This window comes from Bos indicus x Bos taurus, chromosome 6, assembly GCF_003369695.1.
Source record: "Bos indicus x Bos taurus breed Angus x Brahman F1 hybrid chromosome 6, Bos_hybrid_MaternalHap_v2.0, whole genome shotgun sequence".
Taxonomy (NCBI): domain Eukaryota; kingdom Metazoa; phylum Chordata; class Mammalia; order Artiodactyla; family Bovidae; genus Bos; species Bos indicus x Bos taurus.
In genome coordinates, this window is record NC_040081.1 from 105,279,784 (window position 1) to 105,299,295 (window position 19,512).

General features: G+C 41.3%; 1 protein-coding gene across 1 annotated transcript in view; it reads right to left on the reverse strand.

The window, feature by feature from the left end:
• Positions 1-19,512, reverse strand: part of CLNK (cytokine dependent hematopoietic cell linker) — a 204,223-nt gene that overhangs the window by 170,475 nt on the left and 14,236 nt on the right. Inside the window, exon 2 of the mRNA XM_027545041.1 lies at positions 17,838-17,890. Within this exon, the coding sequence (XP_027400842.1) occupies positions 17,838-17,848 (11 nt within the window). The 5' untranslated portion in view covers positions 17,849-17,890. The remainder of the gene's footprint in view (positions 1-17,837; positions 17,891-19,512) is intronic.

Below are 19,512 nucleotides of genomic sequence, written 5' to 3' on the forward strand. Positions count from 1 at the left end.
AAGGCTATGGTTTTTCCAGTAGTCATGTACAGATGTGAGAGTTGGACTATAAAGAAAGCTGAGCACTGAAGAACTGATGCTTTTGAACTGTGGTATTGGAGAAGACTCTTGGACTGCAAGGAGATCAAACCAGTCAATCCTAAAGGAAATAAATCCTGAATATTCATTGGAAGACTGATGCTGAAGCTGAAACCCCAATTCTGGCCACCTGATGCGAAGAACTGACTCATTGGAAAAGATGCTGATGTTGGGAAAGATTGAAGGCAGGAGGAGAAGGGGATGACAGAGGATGAGATGGTTGGCATCACTGACTCGAGGGATATGAGATTGAGCAGGTTCCTGGAGTTCGTGACGAACATATAAGCCTGACATGCTGTAGTCCATGAGGTTGCAAAGAGTCAGACAGGACTGAGCGACTGGACTGAATGCCCTTACTTTCAGCTCTCAAATAAGGGAGATTTGGTCTTCCTGGGAGGACAGAAGCAGCAGTCTTCATTGGCTTAGAAGGAAGCAGGTTTTCCAGACATCATTAAGCATTCTCATCCAAGGAATGCATTTCTCTTCTGTGTGTACCCGGCAAACTCCTGAAAGTGAAAGTTAGTCACTCTGTCCTGTCCGACCCTTTGCAACCCCATGGACAGTAGCTCGCCAGGCTCTTCTGTCTGTGGAATTCTCCAGGCAAGAATCCTGCGGTGGGTAGCCATTTCACCTCCAGGGTATTTCCCTGACCCAGGGATTGAACTCAGGTCTCCTTCATTGCAGGCGGATTCTTTACTGCTGAGCTACCAGGGACTTGTCTTCAACACAAGCTCTGGAGAAACCTTTCTGTGAGTCTCACATAAGTCTCTGCAGCTCTGCACCTCTCACTTACCCCTCTGGGGTGGATGCAGGTGCCCTTACTTCTGAGTTCCTGCACTACCCTGCACTTTCATTTGCACATAATATACGTCACTGTTTGGAAACTCCTTGCTTACTGATCCGTTGTTCTATTGGCTCCACTGGATTGTTAAATATGGGACTGAGGCATCTCCCTCTATTTGTCCCTAACAGCCAGCACAGAGCCTTGCACATAGGAAATAAATGGATGAATGGATGCACAAATGAATATAGATGCTGGATTGAATTAACATATGGATGAAGAAAGAAGAGAATAGAGGACTGAATCAATTAAAGTCTTAATTTAAACACTGCTAACTGGCCCTATTTCAGTGACTGAATTATAAAGAAACAATTAGATATGTCTACACATGCATATAGGTTTCCAGGTGGCTCAGTGGTAAAGAATCCACCTGCTAAGCTGGAGACATGGGTTTGATCCCTGGATTGGGAGGATCCCCTGGAGAAGGAAATGGCAACCCACTCCTGTATTTTTGCCTGGGAAATCCCATAGACAAAGGAGCCTGTAAAAGTAGGATACGACTTAGCTACTAAACAACATCATGTGCATATATTGCTTAAATATACCTGTAGTTATACTTATATCAGCATTATGTACCTACTACACAAAGTTAAAAATCACCCTGCTCCCACATGCAGAGACCGACCACTACTAACATTTTAGTATACATTCTTCCAGAATTTTCTGAACCTAAAATGTTATAGCAATCTGTAACAGGAGTATCATTTTTGGCTACTTTTACTTTTTTTTAAATGCCTTTCTGATTTACTTTGTGTGTTATATGAATGTGTTCCTATTTTACAATTAGAGGAAATAAATTTTTTAAAATGTTATTTCTTACATTGAAAAAGCTAGTACAGTTTAGAGTTTCTCTTAAATTGAGACCGTAACTGCTGAGAATAGCTATAATCTATGAAGGTTTAAACCATGTTCAAGATAATGTTCTAGGCACTCATATATTAAGTCATTTAGTAATCAGGACAATGTAATAAAATAACAATTATAATTATTATATTGAAGATAAAATAATTATATTAATTATTATTATTATTTACATTGCCTAGATTAAGAAATTGAGGAGCACAGAGGTTTAGTAACCTGTCCAAGGTCACACAACTGATAAGTTATCAAAGATAACTTGATTAAGAGGAAAGAGATATCTAGTACTGGTGTTTTTACAGTTTATTTATTTAATCCGTCTTTTTATTACATTGTTGTTGTTTAGTCACTGAATCATGTCCACCTCTTGGTAACTCCATGGACTGTAGCCTGCAAGGCTCCACTGTCCCTGGCATTTTCCAGGCAAGAATACTGGAGTGGGTGGCCATTTCCTTCTCCAGGGTATCTTCCTGGCCCAGGGGTTGAACCTGGGTCTCCTGCATTGGCAGGTGGATTCTTTATTACGGAGTCATTGGGGATGCCTTTTATTACATTAGATGGAGTATTATTATCTCCTGCTGATCTAGGGCACTGTGGGACAGAGAAATGACATGAGCAGTCCAGCCTTCTAGTCTTAAGAATTGTCATAGCTGGTATTAGAGCCCAAGCTCATAACCATTCCTTCACAGCATTAAGGTCATTCATGTATTTTGGATTTATTTATTGCTATGTTTATTTGTTTGCTCATTTATGCATACAAGGATTAACTTGTAGTACATATATAGACCTATTAATACAGGCACATAACAAGCAATAATAGCCTCATACATACTTCTATCTGATACTGTTTTTCCTTTTTAATATATAGGGCAGCCCTGGAATCCTCTATCTCTGATGAGTACATGGAATGAGATACTGTATACAAATATGAATAATACAAAGTCTGGCAAGTAGTAAGAACTTAATTCATGTTCATTGAATGAGCATTTGCAAAGCTGTGATGAATCATATTGAGTAAAGAACACATCAATCCCAGGGATGTGTTACTTTATATAAAAATAAGAGCATCATTGATAAAACTGAAAACATGGAAATTCTTTTATTCTATTTTTAATTAAAAATTTACCAAAATAAATTAAAAAATTGAATTCCATAGGGTGAAAGGAAGAAACTTATTTCTTGTGGCATAATGAACAAGACACTCTGACCAAAACTTCCATAGAAAATAGTTAAAAAAAAAATTTGCAATTGATTGCTGGCAACAGTAAGAACTGCTCTGAGAGAGCTCAGATTTAAATGAAGTGAGAACTCAGAGACGGAAACAGAATACTGAAAACAGCCTCTCCTTGATGGCATTGCTAAAACGGGGGTTGGGGGATGGGCTTTGATTTTTACAGCCTCATAGAACACTGAGAATTTGAAATATTGAGAATTTAAGATATTCTGTGCTCAGGGACTAGTCGGAGACCCTGCCCCCACATAAGTGTTAGTGTTAGTTGCTCAGTCATGTCTGATTCTTCGCAATCCCATGGACTGTAGCCCACCAGGCTTCTCTGTCCATAGGACACACAATCATTGTGTCCAAAATGAGACAAATAAATAAGTTTCACTGGGTTCATCATAGTGAAAGTGCAGAAAACCAAAGACAAAGAGAAGACCCTCGAAGCATCCAGATGGAAAAGAAATATTACCTCCAAAAAAATGACAATTATACTCATAATTAATTTTTCAGTCCCAACAGTGGTTGGAAGCAGAGTGTAGAAAAATAACTTTATAGTTCAGAGGTAAGATAACGGTCAATCTGGAATTTTTGTCCAATGAAGATATCATTTTAAGAATGAGGAAAAAGTTAAGACATTTTAATATTCTTATGAGGGGCCTTGACATGAAAGAAAATTCCAAATTGTGCTCTACTGAGAGGAGGTGGTCTTCACAAGAATGTTTGAGAAATAAAAAGAAAAAAAAATGACCAAATATTACATTAAATATCTGGATAAATATTCTAAAGCACTGACTATTTAAAACAATACTACAGTCTTAAGAACTGACTCATTGGAAGAATCCCTGAAGCTGGGAAAGATTAAAGGCAGGAGGAGAAGGGGATGACAGAGGTTGAGATAGTTGGATCGCATCACCGACTCGATGGACATGAGTTTGAGTAAGCTCTGGGAGTTGGTGAAGGACACGGAAGCTGGCACGCTGCAGTCCATGGGGTCCCAAAGAGTCAGACAGGACTGAGCAAGTGAACTGAACTGAATGGTTTCAAGGGGTTAACAATAATATAGAATTAAAATACATGACTGCAGAAGCATATAAATTGTGAATGGATGATTAGAAATAAAGTATTGAAAATGCATATATTATTCTAAAAGAGGGTTAAATAACCTTGTAAATGAGTGTTAGTTGCTCAGTCATGTCCAGCTGAGCCATTTCCTCCTCCAGGAGATCTTCCTGACTCAAGGATTGAACCTAGGTCTGAGCCATCCGGGGAGTCCCTTAGATGTTTGTAATTTAATTATATATTAAAAATATCTAAGGAGATCACAGAAAGAGAATTATAAGTCATACCTAATAAACTAGTAGAGGTATAATGGAGTGAGAAAAAATATACATACACACATGCATGCACATGTGCATATAAAACCAGAAAAAAGAAAAACTGAAAACCAAAAAGAAAACAAACAAACAAAGAAAAAAGGACAGTTAAATGGAAAAACAATATAAAGTATAGTAACAAATTGAGAAATTATACAAATTATAAATTGGGTAAATTCTTTATTTAAAGTCAGTTTTAGTTTATTAGATCAAGCAAATCACAAAACATTTACTTCAGCTTTATTAACTACGCCAAAGCCTTTGACTGTGTGGATCACAACAAACTATGGAAAATTCTTCAAGAGATGGGGATACCAGACCACCTTACCTGCCTCCTGAGAAATCTGTATGCAGGTCAAGAAGCAACAGTTAGAACTGAACATGGAACAACAGACTGGTTCCAAATTGGAAAAGGAGTATGTCAAGGCTGTATAAAATCACCCTGCTTATTTAACTTATATACAGAGTGCATCATGCAAAATGCTGGGCTGAATCAAGCACAAGCTGGCATCAAGATTGCCAGGAGAAATATCAATAACCTCAGATATGCAGATGACACCACCCTTATGGCAGAAAGTGAAGAGGAACTAAAGAAACTCTTGATGAAAGTGACAGAACAGTGAAAAAGTTGGCTTAAAACTCAACATTCAGAAAATGAAGATAATGGCATCTGGTCCCATCACTTCATGGGAAATAGACGGGGAAACAGTGGAAACAGTGACAGACTTTATTTTTTTGTGCTCCAAAATCACTACAGATGGTGACTGCAGCTGTGAAATTAAAAGATGCTTGCTCCATGGAAGAAAAGCTATGACCAACCTAGACACCATATTAAAAAGTAGAGACATTACTTTGCCAACAAAGGTCCATCTTGTCAAAGCTATGGTTTTTCTAGTAATCATGTATGGATGTGACAGCTGGACTATAAAGAAAGCTGAGTGCCGAAGAACTGATGGCTTTTGAACTGTGGTGTTGGAGAAGACTCTTGAGAGTCCCTTGGGCTGCAAGGAGATCCAACCAGTCCATCCTAAAGGAGATCAGTCCTGGGTGTTCATTGGAAGGACTGATGTTGAAGCTTAAACTCTAATACTTTGGTCATTTGATGTGAAGAGCTGACTCATTGGAAAAGACGCTGATGCTGGGAAAGATTGAAGGCAGGAGGAAAAGGGGACGACAGAGGATGAGATGGTTGGATGGCATCAATGACCGATGGAGATGAGTTTGGGTGAACTCTGGGAGTTGGCGATGGACAGGGAAGCCTGGCATGCTGTGGTCCGTGGGTCGTGAAAAGTCAGACATGACTGAGTGACTGAACTGAACTGAACTGAAAGAATACATATTCAAGAGCCAATTCATTGATAAAGTGCAAACTGGGGTTTGCAAATTTCTAGATACCATGAGTTACTACAAAGTTATAGCAATTAAAACTTGTGTAATTGACATGGCGAAACATGGCACAGTAGAGAATGGCCAGAAAATGATCCACCTGTTTAAGAAAATTTGGTTATGATGTTTCAAATCAGTGTAGAAGGGGTAGGTAGGCTTTTTTATTATATGTTGCTGAGTAAATTATCTGTATGAAAAACAATAATTCTCCCCTACTTCTCTTTGTTGTTCAATCACTAAGCTGTGTCTGATTCTTTGCAACCTCACAGACTATAGCACACCACGCTCCCCTGTCCTTCGCTATCTCCTGGAGTTTGCTCAGACTCATGTCCATTGAGTTGATACCTAACCATCTCAGCCTCTACTGCCCCCTTCTGCCTTCAGTCTTTCCCAGGACCAGTGTGTTTCCCAATGAGTCAGCCGTTTGTATCAGGTGACCAAAGTATTGGAGTTTCAGCTTCAGCTTCAGGCCTTTCAATGTATATTCAGGGTTGATTTCCTTTAGGATTTCCTGTTACACTCAAAGTAATCAATTGCAGACTGATTAAAAGCAAATTTTATGATTTTGGAATTCAATCTAGGGAGCTATTTTACTGATCTCAGGATAAGGAAAGTTTTTGCAAACAATACTAAAATTGAATAAAGAAAGAAAAGTTGGTGATGCTTGACGGCCTCAAAATTATGCAAAAGAAAACGTTAAAAGAGAAAGAAACTTAAGTCACAAACTGGAAAAATGTACAGAATAAACAAATAACTTACATAACTCAATATGAAAAAGACAAAAAGCCTTACAGAGGAGTAAGCAAACGATTTCAACTAGTACTGTGGGCAAAAAAGAAAAGCATAATGGCTAATAGGTATCTGAAATGATGCTTGACCATATCTGTGGTCAACAAAAGGCAAATCAGAACCACCTACCAGTTCGGTGAACAAGACAACTGCTAGTATGGACGATTAATGAGACGGCATAGCCAATAGGCCATGCACACACACTTGTGGGAGTGCAAACTGGCCTGCTGACTTTGGAAACTGTGGCATGACCTGTTGGAATTTGCAGCTGTGCATACCTTGCGATCCAGAAATTTCCATCCTGAGAATATACCTTTATATACAGATGTGTGTGTGCTCATTTGCTCAGTCATGTTCGAGTCTTTGCCACCCCATGAACCGTAGCCTGTCAGCCTCCTATGTCCATGGAGGATTTCCCAGGCAAGAATACTGAAGCGGGTTGCCATTTCCTTCTCTGGGGGATCTTGCAGACCCAGGGAGTGAACCTGTGTCTTCTGTGCTCCTGCTTTGCAGGCAGATTCTTCACCTGCTGAGCCATTAGGGAAGCCCTTATATACAGATACTCTTGAGTATATACTCCAAGACAAAAGCAAGCGTGTTCTTAGCAGCACTGACAATCCAAATGTCTATTGATCGGACAGCAATACATAGTATTATATGCACGTATAAAAATCTCACATGGGCGTGAAACTGCAGGAATTATGATTATCCACAATAGCAAAGGATTATCTCTGAAATGTAAGCTGGGGTAGTCATAAAACAGATTGTAGAATGATGATGACTATTACGTACAGAGCCCAGATTATGTTCCATTTATGTGTAAATGTCTTATTATATCAATCAGCTCATTTACTGGTCACAAGACCACCACAAAGAAAGCACTGCTATTACTTTCATTTTGTAGTTGAGAATACAGACGCAGTAATGTTTACTAACACTCAAGATCTCAAGAGTTGGACACGACTGAGGGACAACCACTTTAACTTTTAAGGTCTCATAATGGAACCAAAGGAAACAGTTATTAAAAACCAGGCAGTCTGGGTGCACAATAGACCCTCTGGTGTGATTTTTTGATCTGAAGTTCAACAACAAACAAAACCAAATTATTGTTAATGATATAGCCATATATTGTAAAATTAAAAATAAAAGTGAGTGAATGATTAACACAAAATTCAGGACAGTTGCTCCCCTGTGTGTGAAGGGCTGAAGGTAAGGAGTTGTGATCACAGAAAAGTGAATGAAAACTGCAAAAATAATAGTAATTAAAAAAACTGAGAACGAGTGAACATATCAACTGTTTTATTGTTCTTTACACCTCATGCATATTTTATGGCTATTCTTTTGTTCCTATTCAATATTTAAAGCAATTGCAGATAATAAAGGAAGAGAATGAAACCTTGCGAAATGGCAGAAAAAAATCTTCATGTTTCTTCCTCAAGAAGTTTCTTGTATCTTTGCTGATAGAATCCTTAGAAAAGCCCACAGAAAGTGACCTGGGTGTAGAATTTTCATTATTCAAAGCATTTTTGTTTAAACAAACAATGGCACCGAATGGCAGGATAAATGCTCTAATTGCAGCCTATTTACAAAGAACATGGCAGGGTAGCAAACATCCACCCCCCCAACATGAGATTTTAAGCATTGCAACCGAGATTCAGGCCTTCATCCTCCTTCTGGTTATGGATTGAAGGGCCTTCTTTTCCCATCGTTAAAGAGATATGGGAACTAGAATTCCACCAGCCATCATAAATTGCTAAGAAATTCTCTCTCCAATTACTTAGATTCAGTTTTGAAGCAACAAAATTCAAATTATGAGTCAATGTAACATTGCCCTTTATATTAAATCCTGATTGAGCTTTTCCAGCTGCAGTGATTTCTTAAGTATATCCCTAATCTTCCTCCATTTGCTACTCGGTAACTTTCCATCATTCCCCTAGCTCAGCCCAACTATCACCTCCTCTGAGGATGTCTTTTTTCTAATACCACCCTACCCTTTCCCAAGATTTGCTCTCTCACAGAGTAACCAGAACCTCTTCTGTGTGCCCTTAGCAATTTGCACACACATGGAACAAAGCACTCCTTACTAGCCCTCTGCTCGCCCACAAGGAGCTGTTTGTTTACTGTCATGCTCCTCTGGAATGGATGTTTTCCCAAGTCCTACAAATATCTAAGTCGAATCCTGAATATCCAACAGACTCTAGCTTGTGGTAATAACTGCAATGATGAGAAATATATCAGACAAAGGACTTCCCTGGTGGTCCAGTGGTTAAGAATCTGCTAACGCAAGGCATGTGGGTTTGATCCCTGATCCAGGGAGATCCCGTATGCCACAGGGCAACGAAGCCCATGTGCCACAACTTCTGAGCCCATGCTCTAGAGCCCAAGCACCACAATGAAGAGTACCCCTGCTTGCCACAACTAGAGAAAGCCTGTGCACAGCAAAGAACCCAAGTAGCCAAAAATAAATAAAAATATGTAAATAAAAAGGACAATATCTGTCCTAGTCACCTCTTGCTACCTCAGACCCTCCTCCAAAGCAGCGCCTTAGAAACAATTTATTTTTTTCTCTCTTGGCTTTTAGCTGGATGGGCTCCTCTCAGGTTCTATCATGCTGTTGCGCTCTCAAAACTGGACTGAGCTGAATGCCCCAGAAGGCTTCTTGATCTTAAGCCTAGCGCCCAGTGACCCTCAGCCCCTCGCCTCTCCATGGGATCTCTCTCCCCAGGGCTTCTCCACAGATTGGAGCTCCTCATAGCCTGACGGTCATAGCATGTGACAGCTGGAAGTGGTCTTCCAAAGGGAGAAAGCAGAGTTGCCTGGCTGTTAAAGCCTCTGCCCAGACCGGGCAGTGTCCCTCCTGCCATATGCCATTGGTCAACACTGCCACAGGCCCTCACAAGCTAACGGAAGTGGAGACATTGATTGACTTCTGAACAGGGAGTGTCCAGGTCATGTTGCACTAGAGCAAGTGGGGTGGGAGATGTTGTTGCTGCCATGTTTAGAAAGTACCATCTGCTACAGTATCTACTGCATGCTTCCCTGTGCCAGCCAGGGTGCTACACCTATTGCATACATTGTTGCTTAACTGTCTCAAAGCCCCTTTTAGATGTCAGGTGTGTGTAAAGGAGAATATGCAAGCAACTGGTAATTCGATCTTTATGGAGTATCCAACCATAAATGATCCTTATCTCTGATTTCTCTGCACCTTTATATAATAAAATACTTTGTGATCATTATAAGCTATCATTGGGGGTCAGTTTCTCCAAACACTGGCCAGACTTGTAAGTTTCCCTGGGTGTGCTGGATTTGCTCATTGCAGGTAACGAAACAGAGCATTTTAACATTTGGACATGGTTAGATGAATAGAGTTTGTCAAATTTGTCTGTGGGTTGTGTTATTCTCTAGCAGTGGAAGAATATAAAATATGAGCTGCTTAAATGATGGAAGGTTCTACGGCCATGAAAATGACTTTAGTAACATTTGAAAATATTTATAATACATTAAAGTTAAAAAAATAAAATAGGATGCATAGCTGTATGAAAAAGCCATAAAGCAAAAATCCAGTAATGTTGACTCCTTTTTAGAGGCTTGATTAGTGGTATTTTTCTTTATGTAAATATATTTTGTATTTAGCAGTGAATATATATTACTTGAATGATAACAATAAACTCAAAGATGAAAATAAGTCACAACCTTCTTTGCTTTTTGTGATGTTTTTAAAGGCCACCCATACAAAGAAAAGTCCAGCCTTATGGCTAGTTAGCAGAAGACTAAGTTTGTTAAGCTTCCCAAGTGGTGGTAGGTGAGTTCAGTCAGCTAGTTCCATCCCCAGCTGGTAATTCTGCCATTAAGAGAGAAGAAAGTCTACCTTCACACCCCCTGTTGCCCCATCACCACCCATCTTCATACGTCTCAGGACTAACCACACCTGCTACTCTTGCAATAGTGTCTTTGGCCTTGTCTGCAACCTCGGTCAAACTCTTGCCCTGTATCTCAGCTATGTTCTCTCACAGCTTGTAGCTTTTTAATTGCCAGCCAACCACGAAGCTGAATCCTAGCTCCATGACTTTGATAGCACCAGTGGGCGAGCCTGGTTGCCCCGAGAGTTGGTTCGTAATTACTACTGAGTAACTGGGAAGCCAGCCACATTGATTCCCCTGCTGGATGCAAGGCTCTGATCTCAGGATGCCCAAATTGCTGCTTCTCATTTCCCCAAGGTTTGGTGGGATTTACACTTATTAATTCCTGCAAATCAAAACTCAGTTGCTCCCTTAGGTCAAAGGCAGTGGTGTTCACATGTATCAGGAAGGGAAATAATGACCTGGGGTTTACACAAGATTTTATTATTTTATCGTAAAACTGATATGCCACATCCAATACAAATAGAGAGAAATATTTATTGGGACTTCGTGTGTACTAAACATTGAAGTGGACCATTTCAAGAGAAACTGATATCCATTGCCACCCAGTGATGCAGTGAGTTTCATCAGGCGAGTTTTCAAAGAGAAAATATGCCCATACAAGGAAAGCAGTCATTCAGTTTGTGAATGTGTCCTTGATGAGATATGCACAGGATTATTTTCCTAATCATTGTGTAGCAGCTCAATTTGTCACAAAGATCATGGACTTTGGCGTCAGAGAGATGTGGCTTCAACTGACTCTGAACTGGGTGGTTATCCAAGGTGGCAGATCTTCTGTGGCAATATGGGAAGCATGTTTTAGTGCTGAACAGCCAGTCAGCATGGCAGAGATACTCCTGCAAATTGACTAGTCAGGTGCCTGGCCTGTAGGCCTTACTGGCCAGGAAATTTTCTTTCTACCCTTTTATTTTCATAACTGGGCTTCTCTGGTGGCTCATTTGGTAAAGACTCTGCCTGCAATGCGGGAGACATGGGTTTGATCCCTGGGTTGGGAAGATTCCCTGAAGGAGGGCATGGCAACCCACTCCAGTATTCTTGCCTGGAGAATCCAATGGACAGAGGACCCAGTGGGCTGCAGTTCATGAGGTCACAAAGAGTTGGATATGACTGAGCAACTAAGCACATATTTTCTTAACTAGATGCTGAATTCCAGTGAGTAAATTACTGTGGGAAAGTATCATTATTTTGCTTAATGATTAATGATTGGCATTGACTTGAAGCTGGCTTTGCTGATGTCAGTAAAAAGATAACCTTTCTTACAATTTTTAAACTCACTGTATCAGAAGGTAGTGAGCCTTTTATCCTAAGACTATTCAAGAAGAGCCTCTAACTGGGTTTCTTTTGGAGTTGATGAAAATGTTGAGGCATCTGATAAAGGACTTATATCTATAATATATAAAGAATATGAAAACACTAAAATTGATTGAGGATGATGGTTGCATAATTCTGTGAATATACTAAAAACCACTGAACACTTTAAAGAAATAAAGAAGCTTTCAAGTGGGAACAACCTAACCAGTCATTCCTGTTCTATTTGTGTATAGAGTCCACTCATCTAAAAATGTATTTCCAGAACAGTAACCCTGAATACTCATTGGAAGGACTGATGCTGAAACTAAAGCTCCAATACTTTGGCCACGTGATGCATAGAGCCCACTCATTGAAAAAGGCCCTGATGCTGGGAAAGATTAAAGGCAGGAGGAGAAGGGGACGACAGAGGATGAGATGGTTGGATGGCATCACCGACTCAATGGACTTGAGTTAGGGCAAACTCTGGGAGACAGTGAAGGACAGGGGAGCCTGGCGTGCTGCAGTCCATGGGGTTGCAAAGAGTTGGACATGACTTAGTGATTGAACAACAACAGTACAGAACAGAAATAGGTAGAAAAGTTTTGGAGGTAAAGTGATCTTGAATTAACTAAAAGCTGAAATAGGCTTGGTGGTTGGTTTTAAACACAGCATACAGTTTCTAATGGGGCTTCCTTGGTGGCTCAGGTGGTAAAAAGTCTGCCTGCAATGCAGGAGACCTGAGTTTGATCTCAGGGCCGGGAAGACTCCCTGGAGAAGAGAAAGGCTACCCACTCCAGTATTCTTGCCTAGAGAATCCATGGACAGAGGAGCCTGACATGCCATAGTCCATGGGATCACAAAGAGTTGGACACAACTGAGTGACTAATACTTTCCCTTTTCACAGGTTCTAATAAAGATTATGTGTGCATGCTGAAGAAAAAAGGAGAGTCTTAATTATATCTCTTAGAGCTATTACTAATGGGGTTACAACCATATATGGAAACTTGAGTTCCATACCATTAAGACTCTCTCTTTTAGAGACAAACATTTTTTAGCCATCAAAACTCATTCCAAAACAGACATGAGAGACAAGTTCCCTAGAGCAGGAAAAAAAATATTGTAAGTTCTGTTAGATGATTTGATTGAGCCTGTGTTCTTATGTAATACTAGACTATCACAGAATAATTGTATTACCTGTGATAAGACACCCAACGTCACATGCTGGGGATCATAGTGAAACAGGCTATTACTCCTAGAGTATAAAGTATTAAGTTAGATCTCAGCAATAAAACTGCCTCATAAAACTTTATAGGTAACCAGTGATATGTCCAAAGCCAAGGTCAAGATAAAACAAACCACCAGATAAAATACAGATCCACCATTTGCTTTCTAAATTCCTTACGGCTAGCGATTCAAGACATTTTGGAATTTAGAAAAGTAATATTGTACGTGTATTGAATACTATGTAATATTTCCAGTAAGTTCTGGAGCAATAGGTAGTCATTAAACACAAAGTGTGTGGGTTTTTCACAGTAAGTGGGATAAATGAAGAACATCCATAACTTCACCTCATCGAGGGTCAAATTTTGTTCTCACTCTAGTTACCAAAAATTTTCAGTATTTGGAAGCCTCTTGACTTTGGAATTATGGCTATGGGATTGTGGATCTTATTTCAATACAAGCCTTAAAACACTCTGCTTTTGAAGAGGACTTACTAACATGAGACAATGATTATAACATAAAACAGTATTATTGAATGAATAACTGAAAACAATACAAGTTTTAAAAGTAGACTTCCTGAAATTTCCAAATATTACACAAGACATAGAACAGTGAGAAGGATTGGTAACAAAACACGGTTATTTCTGGGTCTTAGGATAATTGGTGATTTTTGTTTCCTTCTTGGTATATTTGTATATTTTCTGAAATTTCCACGGGAACTAGGAATCATTTTAAGGGTAAACAAAGTGAGCTAACTGTTACACCCTCTCAGCACATTTCAAAGGGGGCACATTGGGGGTGCTTATTCCCTCATCAGTCCCTGATCTGAGTGTCTGAGTTCCCAAAGGAGCTGGGCCAGGGAGGGCATTTTCTTACTGGAAAGGCCTAGAAGCCATCACTCTAATGGTCTCTTCCAGAATACCCAGAACCGCAGCACCACAGTTCTTATCTGTTCTGTCCAGAATGATGGAGAGATACTGGAAACCAAATCAGGGACTCCTGTATCCAGCCCCAAGGGTGTCATGAGCAGTGGGCCCACGTGATCAGTCTACTCTAACTCCACTAGTTTGTTCCAAGGAAAGAGGCTTTATGTAGCTTGATTGATTACTAAGGAGTCTGGTTGCAGAGACAGTAAATGTAGAATAGCTTGCTAATTTCAGAAGCAATTTTGAATCAGGACAGCTGGACTCTGTAGCATTTGTGGAGCGTTCCCATCACTTTTAACCTAATACTAAAATGCTTTGCTTAATGTACGGCTAATGCTCTTGAGGGCAGGGGCTAGACCTTATTCATCTTCATAAGGGAGGGGCCCGGCTTAGTGCCTGGCATAGGATATATTATTCAGTAAATGTTTTTTTTTTTTTTTTTTTTTAACTTTTAATTTTATATTGAAGTACAGCTAAAAAGCCTCTTGATGAAAGTGAAAGTGGAGAGTGAAAAAGTTGGCTTAAAGCTCAACATTCAGAAAACGAAGATCATGGCATCTGGTCCCACCACTTCATGGGAAATAGATGGGGAAACTGTGGAAACAGTGTCAGACTTTATTTTTCTGGGCTCCAAAATCACTGCAGATGGTGACTGCAGCCATGAAATTAAAAGACGCTTACTACTTGGAAGGAAAGTTATGACCAACCTAGACAGTATATTCAAAAGCAGAGACATTACTTTGCCAACAAAGGTTTGTCTAGTCAAGGCTATGGTTTTTCCTGTGGTCATGTATGGATGTGAGAGTTGGACTCTGAAGAAGGCTGAGCACCGAAGAATTGATGCTTTTGAACTGTGGTGTTGGAGAAGACTCTTGAGAGTCCCTTGGACCACAAGGAGATCCAACCAGTCCATTCTGAAGGAGATCAGCCCTGGGATTTCTTTGGAAGGAATGATGCTAAAGCTGAAACTCCAGTACTTTGGCCACCTTATGTGAAGAACTGACTCATTGAAAAAGACTCTGTGCTGGGAGGAATTGGGGGCAGGAGGAGAAGGGGATGACAGAGGATGAGATGGCTGGATGGCATCACCGACTCGATGGATGTGAGTTTGGGTGAAATCCGGGAGTTGGTGATGGACAGGGAGGCCTGGCGTGCTGCGATTCATGGGGTTGCAGAGTCAGACACGACTGAGCGACTGAACTGAACTGAACAGCTGATTAACAATGTTGTGATAGTGTCAGGTGAACAGTGAAGTGACTCAGCCGTAGATACACATGTAACCAGTCTCCCACAAACTATCCCTCCAGGCTGCCACACAACACCGAGTGGAGTTCCCTGTGCCATGCAGTAGATTACCCATTTTCAATACAGCAGAGTGTACATGTCCATCACAAAGGAGCCTCATGTTGAATAGCAGAAAAGCAATATAAAGCTTAAATTTACCATGCCAACCGTTTTAAGTATACTGTCCAGTCATGGTTAAGAATATTCACACCATTGTGCAACCAAACTTCACAACATTTTGCCAAAGGAAACTCTATATACTTTAAACAGCTACTTATTTGCCCTGCCCCAGTCACTGGCAATGGCTGTTCTACCTTCTACAAGGAGCTCAGCCCAGTGTCCTGTGACAACCTGGGGGGGCCGGTGAGATGGTGGGGAAGATGGGAGAATGGTTCAGGAGGGAGGGGACATTTGTATACCTGTGGCTGATTTGTATTGATGTGTGGCAGAGGCCAACACAGTATTGTAGAGCAGTTGTCCTCCAATAATTGTATTTTGTTCTGTACTTCTCAAAAACAAATGAGCCAAAAAAATAAATAAATAAACTCACTGAAGGAATTTTAAAAAAGGGAAAGAAATTGACACTAGATGGATGATGCTTAAAGAGATTATGTTAAGTGAAATAAGCAATAAAAAGCAAGTACAGTAAATGCTTTTGACCCAGCTGATATATTTGAAGGGGAAAGCATGAGCATATATTCACACTGTGTATGTACCCATATGTGTGTGCAAGTGCATAAATATATAATCTATTTCTATATCATCCTCTCATTATGTTTATTCATTCTTTGTAAAACTGCCCAGTGGCTCAGAGTAAATAGCCGTAGTTACAAAGGCCATTTAGAATTTCACGTTAGAAAATCAGAATTCTAGATTATGGAATTGTAAGATATCTTAGACCAGAATTTTGCAAGCTTAGCTGCAGGTTAGACTCAGTTGTGCATTAGTAGAACGGCCCACTGTTCAGGTATTCTGATTTCTTTGGTCTGGGGAAAGTTGCTGAAATTTTGTCTGGAGCTTCCTTGATGATTCTAATGGTCAGTCAGATTTAAAATCTACTGCCTTGAACAAACTGGGTTAATGGTTTTCACAGAGGAAGGCGTGCTCCCTCCAAGGTGTAGCAGAACAAAATCTTGTGTGTATGTACAGTGTGTATATTTGTGTGTGTGTATGTGTGTGTGTGTGTAGGGAGAGAAGAAAATTTCCATTTTACACTCATGTAACCTTTGATACGTAACTGCCTTCCCTGAGTTGACAAATACTCGAGATACTTCTGCAGGGTACTGCGATAGAGACAGCTCTGTGAACCATTCCTCTACAGTCAGATGCTGCTCAGACTTTAACAAGCTTATATAAATCAACTGGGGATCTTGCGAAAGTACAGATTCAGATTTAACATCCTCAGATAGAAAACTCATGATTATGATGTTATGATGATTTGATTTGTTTTCTGGTCTGTGTATGGGCAGCTTCACATCCAATATGACTCTACAGCTGAACTCAAAAAAACTACCGTTTGGGAACGTTGATGAGAGCAACTGCTGAGCGACCAAGATCTGGCTAAAAGCAAAGCCATCTCAAGTCATGAAAGGGAGACACCTCTCCTATTTAGGAAGGAGATTATTGGCACAGAGCAGAACTGCAGAGAGAGAAACAGAAGCAAGGACTGAAGGGGAGGGATTCATGACCTCCAAGCCAGATAGAAGCCTGTAGCAAATATTGCTGAGACTGTCAAAGTAACCCTACTTTGCCCCCCAAGAGGGGTCTAAGTCTCTTGTTGGGTTATGCTTCTGTGTCACCCTGGTGTCAACCACGTGCCCAGTGCCCACCTGTGATACCCAGGCATCACCTGGTTACCATGGGCTACCCCTGGGCAGTCTTCCTTTCCAGGCCAGATCCTTCTTCCCAGAGAAAGGGTTAATATATCCAGGGAGTTATTAACAGGTAAAACTTCCTGAATATTGTATGGCTATAAAACAGCAGGGCAAAGCAAGGGCTGATAGTAGGGTCTGCCCGACTCTGTAATCCTTGTTCTTTCTCACATGACTGCTCTTTTCACACAGAGGAGAAAAACAGTACTGCCTCTCCAAATGGCAAAATAAATAAATAGCTTGATTTTAAAATCAGGGCACCCAATTTTCCCAATTTAAAGGACTTTTGTTTTTCATTATAAATATTTCTTATACTTTGGAGGCCTGCTATCTTTTTTACTACATCCGAAATGGGATGAATTTTTGCTGATTCAGACACACATTTAGACAGGATCCTAAACCAGCCGCAGCACCCGCTCTGGGTGTTCCACAGACAGAAAGCTGGATTCCAGGCTCTCTCTGTGGGAATAAGTGTGCATGCTGCGGTTCTGTTAATTTTCATTTCACACCCTGGTGGGAGGTGGATGGGTGGTATTTCTGGATGCCCTCCTGGCATTCCGATGCTGGGTATCTAGTCTCTGCCTAACCCCACATCCCCGACTGCACTGGGGAAGAACAAGGAACCTCCTGCAGAAATCACTGAGCACCCACACATCCTCAAGCCCGGCCTTTCCACGTGGGCACACCGCATCCTTCCGGCGGTTCTCCCCAGCACCCTACTCCCGTCCCCATGGAGGAGACGCTAGGTGCACGCTCAAGGCGACCTTGCGGTACTTACGGTCTGTTCATCTTTCTTGGCACCCGGCAAATGAGAGGGATCTTCAACTCAGCCTGTGGAAACAAAAGCAAGCTCATTACTGGGCCTTCCGCAACATGTTTTAATTCTGGTGAACAGGCTCCTGTCGCTTCCTGTTAAGACGGGATGCAGGTGGCAGCTTAGAGGAAACGACAGAGAGAGAATCAATCCAGGTTGATAATTGGTTTATTTCGGGAGGGGATGGGGGAGAGGACGTCTTCCCTGACACGCTGTCCTCTTTCTGTCAGCATTCATGTCAGCATTCATCCAATCTGCCCCCCGGGGAGCTGGGCAAACCTATCCTGAGCAAGCCTGGTTTTGCCTGACGTGCCATCGCGTGCTTCCCCTGGGCGCCCAGGGTGCATTAGCCCAAGCTCTGCTCTGGGGAGCCCAAGTGCGTGCAGAAAGGATGCTTTTCCTTTCAGAGTGCGACTTCGCCATGAAATATTTATTGGGAGTTACATTTATATACCGCGTCACGTAGGACACCACAGTTTATTTGTGGCTTGTATTCGCTTGCGTTGGAGAGATCATTAGTCCCACTTATCATATAAATCAGCAGCAGAGACCCTGAGAGTATTCAACAAGGACTTTACATCCATGATCCCCATTTAGCTGCACAGAGACTCTGGGAGGTATAAAGGATATTACCCATGGGATCAGCTGGGGTTCCAGCAAGAAACAGATGGCACCCTCAAATTGGGTAATCTGAAAACAGTTTAATAAAGAGACGGTTTAAAAGGTCTGGGCAGGGTGTAGGGGATCCCAAAGGACTGTGAAGGGCCTGAGGGGCTGTGCCTGTGCACGTGCCAGGAGGGGTCAAGGGAGCCAGTGGTCACAGGGATCCAGAAGCAGGCTGATGGGAAAAGAACTGTGACTTTCAGGTGAGGGACTCGCAGGGATTGAGCTGTGGTGGGTGGAATAAAAATCTACATCTCATGGGTCTCCTGCCCTGAATCTCTTCCACTGACCAAACTCAACAGGAAGCCAAGTGTGAGGAGCCATTGGTATGACTTCTATCCATCAGCCTTCTGGGGCTCCAGGCTAGTGCAGTGGGGTAGAGAGTGGATTTCACTTTTAAAGAGAATGAGATCCTTGGAGGTTAAATTATGCACCCAAGGTCACCCATCTGCAATAAGAGCCCAAATCTACAGGACTCAAGCATTCCATTTCCTAGCAATTCAACCATATTGCCCACTGAGCTTTAGGTACTCCTATATCATTCTGCCATCCATATGTCCGTCTATCCATCCACCCATCCATTCATTCATCTATCCAATAGCATTTACTGAAAACTAACTTTATTCAAATATTGTGCCTTCCCTCCAGGCATGCCTAAAACTCAGTATAAGGTAGATTCTATTCTAACTCCCCCTATGATGGTTGTTAGCAAAGTGCTTTGTAAAAACAGATGCAGATAAAACAGAATGAATTCTGACTCTGTCTTGGACAGCCCAGGGGATCTTCATAAAGGAGATCATACTTGATCTGGATCTTGCAGATTAAGTCAGCATCTTCTTGATTTATGGAAGTTGTTCTGGGTAAATGGGGTGCCATGTGCAAGGGTGTGAAGATGTTAGAATATATAGTGTGACACAGAGACTTTGCATGGCTTGATGGGATCACAGAGGCCAGCAGCTTGGATATTGGTAGCATG